The sequence below is a fragment of the Olea europaea genome, chromosome 8 (assembly GCF_002742605.1).
Source record: "Olea europaea var. sylvestris chromosome 8, O_europaea_v1, whole genome shotgun sequence".
Taxonomy (NCBI): Eukaryota; Viridiplantae; Streptophyta; class Magnoliopsida; order Lamiales; family Oleaceae; genus Olea; species Olea europaea.
The window spans coordinates 6616858-6624627 of NC_036244.1; the positions used below are offsets into that span (position 1 = coordinate 6616858).

General features: G+C 33.4%; 2 protein-coding genes across 2 annotated transcripts in view; both read right to left on the reverse strand.

The window, feature by feature from the left end:
- Positions 1–3506: 3506 nt before the first annotated feature.
- Positions 3507–6881, reverse strand: LOC111398666 (uncharacterized transporter C405.03c-like). Its single transcript, XM_023025679.1, has 7 exons — positions 6457–6881; positions 5929–6143; positions 5084–5154; positions 4866–4964; positions 4562–4679; positions 3789–3924; positions 3507–3713 (listed from the first exon to the last, which is right to left on the reverse strand). The coding sequence occupies exons 1-7, from the start codon at positions 6796–6798 to the stop codon at positions 3654–3656; spliced, it is 1041 nt and encodes a 346-aa protein (XP_022881447.1). The 5' UTR covers positions 6799–6881; the 3' UTR covers positions 3507–3653.
- Positions 6882–7533: 652 nt separating this feature from the next.
- The window catches only part of LOC111398224 (probable monogalactosyldiacylglycerol synthase, chloroplastic), a 7621-nt gene continuing 7384 nt past the window's right edge, over positions 7534–7770 (reverse strand). Inside the window, exon 9 of the mRNA XM_023025152.1 lies at positions 7534–7552. Within this exon, the coding sequence (XP_022880920.1) occupies positions 7534–7552 (19 nt within the window). The remainder of the gene's footprint in view (positions 7553–7770) is intronic.

The window sequence follows — 7770 nt, forward strand, 5'->3', positions numbered from 1 at the left end:
TCACTCCATGAAGAAAAATTAAAAGAAAACCGTACAATAGCAAATAGAATTGGCTTCTCAATCTTAGAAAAACACAAAAAAAAACTATCAAGAAAATAAAAACTATCTTCTTCAAATTCACTAATGAAACAACTGAAATTGCTCGCTATTATTTGAACTCTTCTTACAACAGTTGAGCTCAGACAAATGATACCTCACTGCATCCGAAAATTCGCAAAAAGTAGGGGGGAATAGTTTTCTATAGAATTCTTCAGATTATAAAGTATTCATTAGCAATTGTTCTTTCTATTGAACTCATCAGCACAGGTTGAATGCAGGTCATCTTGTCATGAGGTTGTCATTTAGAGTGATATTGAAAAGAGAAAGTTGAATGATGAGTAAATTTATAAGAAGGCTAATAATTCGACAGAAAGTATAAAAGCATAACAAATGTAGTAAAAAATATTTTAATTCTTTTACCAGGTACAAATTAACTCACTGAAAGCACATAAAAGAGTGTGACCGGCAGACGATGAAAGATTACGAGTACCAGCCAAATATTCACATTAAAATCCGCCCTATGAACCATTAACAATTTAAAAGTTGAGAATTTTAATTTATTTCCACCACAACCCCAATGAATATCCTCAATTACCAAAGGTGAGAAATGTAAAGCTCAATCAGCACAACACCTCAGCCCCTTAATAAATCAAGAAATAATTTTTCATGACAATTAATTCACAATCTAATAAATTACAAAGGGAACAATTACCTGAGCTTTCCAATTGGCTTCAGCATCCTTCTTCTGTTTACTCACAGCCGAATCATCCTGCATATAAAACAAAAACAAGTCGAAACAAAACCTCAATCCAAAATTCTGTGTATTAAAAAAAACAAAACCCAGAAAAATACACAAAATTACCGGGTCGTAGGAAGCGCGAGTGAAGCCTGGGGGGTCCGGAATGTCGCGGGAGGAATTGGAGGTCGAATTGTCCGTAAATTCCACAGCCCATCTGCGGCCCGAGCCCATTACTGCTTTTCCCTTGTCCATAGATGTAATTACGCAGAGTTTCACACACCCAGCGTGTTTGTGAGTGTGTCGGAATATATGATGGGTGAATTTACGATCCGGCAGTGAGTAATCCGAGGTTTCTGTATGTGTGTATTTGACGGCTCTGTACAGAAGATCTAATTCCACTGTACTTGGGGTTCAGAGTTGATAATAGGGTCTGTTTGGTTGTGGATATAACTGCTTTTTTTGGATTTGGCTTTTTTTGGGTTTCTTTGTTGTTGAAATTGAAAATATTGACGATTCAAATTTGGCAAAAATTATTTTGGCCATAAGCTAGCCTATGTATTTAGTTTGATTGACCCAAAAATAAAAGGATTTTGCTACTTGTACATAAAAAATGATATATAAAGAATTATATAAATAATATGAAGTGAAAATATTGGATGAAAAAGTTGACTGTGTTTTAAACTGATGATTAATATAGTGACATATTTATCATTATGTAACACATTATATAAAGTTTAATGTAGGTCCAAATAAAAAAGGACAACTGTTTGATAGGACAAACGTAGACTATTTACCGTGTTAATCACTAAAATAGATTTTAAGCATGTTTGGATACAATTTATAAACCGTCGAACTAGCTTATAAGTCCAAAATTCACACAAACGTGCTGTCTTAATTATAAGAAAAAACAAGGCCAAGGCCGCCTTAAACGCATTAGAACTAAAATATCGGTCCCAAATCGTTTTTCTTGATTCTTTCGATTTTTTCATCTTGACGTTTTCGATATTTATTTCATTTCGTAAAGTATTTTTAAAAAGAAATTACTAGGAATAAAACGATTTCATATCAATAACTCATTATTCACACATCTATCCATATCAAGAAAGACCCTCAATTGAAAACCTTCGTCATTTAAATCTTCTCGATCATCCTTAATACATCAATTCAACGAAACCTTAAATTTATCACTGAGCTCTGAATTCATTCATATTTTCTAATACGAATTTTTGTCACAGCCCCACACCCCATTTCCATAGACAATTCATATAAACAGAAGAAAGAAAATATTCACACACACAATAGTCAGGTTGAAAATTATTTCTCTATACATGTATGTTTCTGTTTAGTATGATTGCAAAGTATTCTTGATAATGTATGTTGAGTTCTTAATTAATCATGAACTTGCAACTATGGGAAATCAATCAACAGTAACATGCAAATTAATGCATTTGTAGGTAATCACCTATTAGTATATGAATAATGCTGAACAAACAGGGAAAAAATAGACTGATGTGACATCCTATGATTGAGTGTTTTTATGTTGTTTTCCAATTTCCAATGAGAATATGCCAAGTGTTACCTGAAAATGAATTTCTATTACTAACTCTAGTTATGTAATATGGTTGATTAGTATATAGTAGAAAGATTTATCGGACTGTGAAAGTCTCATTTTTGACTAAATTAAGAAAGACAAGCTTTGCTATGAAAAAAAAAATGGACGATAACCCATGTCATATGTTGTAGACCATGGGACACCAACGAATAAGGAAGAGATTTAGGCAACTTCATAATCTTAATTGACCCACTAGTCGATGCAATCTAGGTTTTCAATTGTACAAGCATGGCTAGGATACACCCCTGCCCCCTAAACACAAGAAGAAAAGCTAGATAGTCAATCATACCAATCTACGAGGTTTTGTTGACACTAAATTAGATCTAAATTATAAGTCAGTTACTTTTTAGACCCTATTTGACCCTATTAGAATTATAATTTATTTCTCATTTTCTTATAAATCACATATTCTTCAATAAAATAATACTACTCATAACCACAAAACTTTTTCTTTTTTTATAACCACACATTTTTCAAAAAATTATTATTCTAAAATATATTTTTTTCCAAATTTTCATTATAATGGTGCCAAACAAGGGCTTAGTAGTGTTATTTATTTTTGAATCTCGTTTTGCCTTTTCCCTCTGACTTGGCAGTTCAATTTATTTTTTTGAGTTTCACCACTTATTTAATTTATTAAATCACACTGATTATTTGTCAGCTGCTTGTTACCTACTATATGAACATTCATTTTGCTTAAACTTTGTGATTTTATAATGATCACTTTGTTGACATTTAATATTGGCCATACACATGACAATGTGATGAAAGTTAATTTGCCTAAACTTTTATAAAGCATTTGTTCGTCTGAGCCCCATTTTTGGGGAAAAAATAAATTTTTGAATAGTACATTGATGAAAAATGTGTGTAAAAATTAAAGAAAAATTTTATATTTACGTGTAATATTATTTTATTGAAGAATGTGATTAAAATGATGTCAAAACACTGTAAACAAATTCATTTTTTCCCAAAAAATGGGGATCAAATAAGGGCTTTATGTATTATCATTTGTAAAAATTCAATTCCCGATGTCTAAAAATTACAACAACTCTAGTTACTATTACAAATTTAAAAAATTAAAAAAATTTCTTGATACAAACATATCAACTTAAGATGTGAGAAAGATTCATATCGGAATTCACCTTAAAGCGTCAGCAGTATATTTCATTGCAGTTTGCATAAGAAAGACATCCCGTCACATTATTTTTTTCTATGTGCCTGTGGCATTATATACATTTTAAGTTAAATTTATTGGATTAACATTCATCTCCTTTTACAAGAAAACAAATCCGAGAGATTTGCGATAATAAACCCTGCAAATACCTGAATAAAACACACTAATCAGTCGAACTCTGTTCAAAGTTCTAAGAATGATATGCACCAAGAAGAGAAGTATACCTGTATGCATCCAAAGATGTATATGGCAGAGTAATGTCGTCCATGGACGAACATATCTGCTAACATCGCTAATGGTATTGTTAAGGACATGCCCAAAGTTGCAACTAATGGGGTCGTCCAAACAACAGAGAGCGCCCTGTTTCATAGTCCGGTTCAGACATGTTACCCGTGCTGGTCGAACATAAATATGTAACTATATGTGTACAACTCCCTTGTTTTACTAATAAAACGACAAAGGAAAATTTTGAAATACTTTAAGGGTGTGTTTGCTTGGAATGAAAAATATTTCCTAAAAANTGTTTTACTAATAAAACGACAAAGGAAAATTTTGAAATACTTTAAGGGTGTGTTTGCTTGGAATGAAAAATATTTCCTAAAAAAGAAATTTGTTATCATTGTTTGGAGGAAAAAAGCCTACCTAATGTCTTCCTCAAAAAAAGGAAAACTAAGCATACTTTCAAAGGTCAGAAAATATTTTCCATGCAAAAAGCTAATCAAACACTCCAAAAGTTGGAATTCGAGTAGAAAAAGGACATTTTTCATGAAAAATTTTCCAATCAAACAAACCATAAATTCTGAGGGAAAGTTAAATCAGTATCTTCATATACTTAAAAGGCTAGATTAGGATCGCCATAGAGAAGTCAGTGTGCTGTTGAGTAGAGAATGTGTCTCGAAGATGGGTGGATGAGACGAGCCATTTGTCGGAAACAATAGAGATTTTTACGTCCAAATTGATCAACGTAGAAATTTAACATAAGGAAATGAGTTAATACCATAGATAATCTGATAGAACACTTCCAACGAAGCCATTGAGCACCACAACTTTGCTGGTGGATGCTGAACTAGGAAAGCTGAACTTTGGCTCTATTCCAAGGGCATTAAGCGGCCATGCTGCCACACCAGAAAAAATTATTATGACAGTAAGAAGAAGATAGAACACGCGGAAAAATAATAATAATAATAATAATAAATAAATAAAATAAAAATAAGAGTTTTGACAAGTTACAACATGGGAAAGCATCCGTCCCTGAACTATAGAAATAGGAAAGGAACTACACAGAAAATATGGTCTCTTACCAAGCCACCAGAGACCCAAGAGAGTAAAAAGTCCAATATATCCAAAGAACTTCTGAACATCAACCCTTTCTCCCGATCCAGCAGATCTCTTGAGCAGCACTGTGAAGTACCGTTAAATTATAAGGCAAGTGAGACAAGAAAACGGTATTATCGATTTAACTGGATCAAACTATTTGATTAAAATTAATAATTCTTTGTCAACCAAAATTTAGATCTACCTGTAAACAAGCCATAGAACACTGCGGAGAGAAGACCAAAAATGTCTCCAATAATAGAATGCCTTCTAGTCCTACGTGAAATGAGAAGCAATTGCAGGCAAAAGTTAATCTCCATTAAGATTACCAATAGAAACATTGAGTAACTAAAACGATATGATCATGACCCCAATAAGACACTTATAATTAGCTCTGGTGATAGATGGAATCGGTTTAGTCATCACGGTTTTCGCACTTCCTATCTGAATATGTTTAGCGGCATGCTATGTAGCATGGATACTCTAACTAGGGTAGCGTGTCCGTGTCCGTGTCCGACACGTGTCGGATACGTGTCGATACCGACACTCTTCGAATACTCTACAATAATCATTTTCCTTTCTTACTATAACTATTATATATTTTTAATTCAAAGTTTTTAATAAATAACAAATAAGTGCTCATATTTAAAAGATTTCAACAAAAAAAAAATCAATAATAAGTATAAAACTAAATTTAAACTACATAAATTGAAGAATTTTAAAAATTTAATGTACGTGTCGACGACGTGTCGTGTCGGTACTTTTTTGAAAAACCACGAGTCGACGTATCCGACACGTATCGTGTCGGACACACGTGTCCGTGTCGGTGCATCATAGGCGGCATGCAATCATTTTGTGTTGCACTCGAATATTAATTTGAAATCGGAAAAGAATATAAACGGTCTGAATGCCAAACATAACTGCTATATTATACTGTTTCCATAAATGCAGGTGCAATTTTTTCGTAAAGGAGAGTGTAAATAATGCATATGAACGAGCATAATGACAAATGAAAGTTTACTGCAGCTGAAAGGTACTGACTCAACTTACTCGGAGACACTAAGCATTTCATCAGGTGCCCACGTTTTCCCCATGGTAGTCATTGCAACACCAGTCATGCTGATCAAAACAGCAGTAACCTTAACAACATTTACGGAGTCCTTCCCAATTAGTGCTCCAAAGACAAGTGTGAAGAGCCCTGATGTTGAGGTCAAGATGGTTGTGCTTGCAACACTCGTATTTGCCAGGGCGGAATTTGACAAATACTGCATGCAATACATCAGAGTAAGAAAACCAGTTGAACTCCAGAAACAAATAACAGGGAGAAAAACTATAACGTTGATCTTATTGAAAACCGAAGCTATAAAGAACCACCAACATTTTTCCTTTTAATGCTTGGAGGTACATGGTAATGAGTGTCCCGTATCAGATGGTGCACTCAGAAATTCAATAACCAGTTCATTGAGCCATATTTCTGAACTAATTACTAAGTAAAAGAAACATTTCCGAAATTAGTTGTATTTGGTGTTATTGAATTAGATATTAATTAGAAAAAGCAAATTATTTGCATATGATTACCTCAGTAACAAACCATATGGGAGCAAGATATAAGCTACATTTAATGACTTCCAATGAGCTGACTTTGTTTGGATTGTCAAGCATGTTAAACTCCTCATCTTCTGAATCTTTGAATAACAATGGTTGTCCCGCTTCTGTGTCACCCAAATTCATGTCCGTACCAAGATAGTTCTTCAAAGCTCCATCTGAATTGTACTGTGCTTCATCGACTCTGAAAGGAAAGTGTAGCTCAACCAATGAACTAGAGAGATAATCCTCACCATGAAGTTCTGTAGTCCGATTCCTGTTCAGTGAATTGGAAATCCAATCTTTGCAGAATGCTACTGGAAGGTAGACAACCATTAGAGATATCCACAGATATGTAAGAGCAAACGGCTGTCTGTAGTCTGTGAAAATTTTCTGCAAAGCTTCAAAAAAGTCAAATTTAACTCTGGAGCCCAGAAGTATTTAAGGGTTGCATCAAAAGGGAGCAGCTGACCAAAATTTTAATCACAAAAGAAATTATAATAATCGAAATAATAGTGGCACCAAACATTAAATTGAAATTAGACCTGCAGCTTTAACAATATGGTCTAATACTGGATGCTGTCAATTTTTTCCATCAAGCATAATTAGTTAATTAATCTTTTCTGACTTAAAACATATAGGTAATGACGAACTTCATATCTGATGCTCTTAAACCCTCAAACTTCTTAAGTTTTAGTTTGCCTCCTTCTCTAGATAACATAGTTCAGTCCAGGTATTCGACAACTTTAGACAGTCTCTTTTTGGATATCATTTATTCAACAAGAAAAAGTACATCTCCAACATGTTTCTAGGAAAGAAAAAGATATAAGAATACTTATAGATATCCCTTGTATATTCAGTTTGGAAATGTTGCCTCCAGCTAATCTAAAGCACATGTTTTCTTTAGAGACTCCCGTCCATTAAAAAAGACTGAATTGTTAACAAAAAATCCAATCAAAACCATAACTTCCATAATCTCGACCGCCAATATAGCACTATCCCTTGTACACCTTCACTTTGCTAAAATTTGCAAGGAAAAGACTATGCCTCATTGATATCAGATCCTAAAAATTACTCTTCTTGATCATTCCTACATTTCAAAAAATAATCCAACTACCAAGATCCATATGTTTCCATTTCCAGAAATTTGTAAAACCAAAATCCTAAAAGCTTCTGCTACAATTCACAAAGCATGTGGCTCTACTGTCCAGACTACTTAAAGAAAATATATAATCAGAAATCATATAAAATATGCACAATTGATTAAATTCAATGAACAAAAAGACGACATACAAAAACAATAAAAAA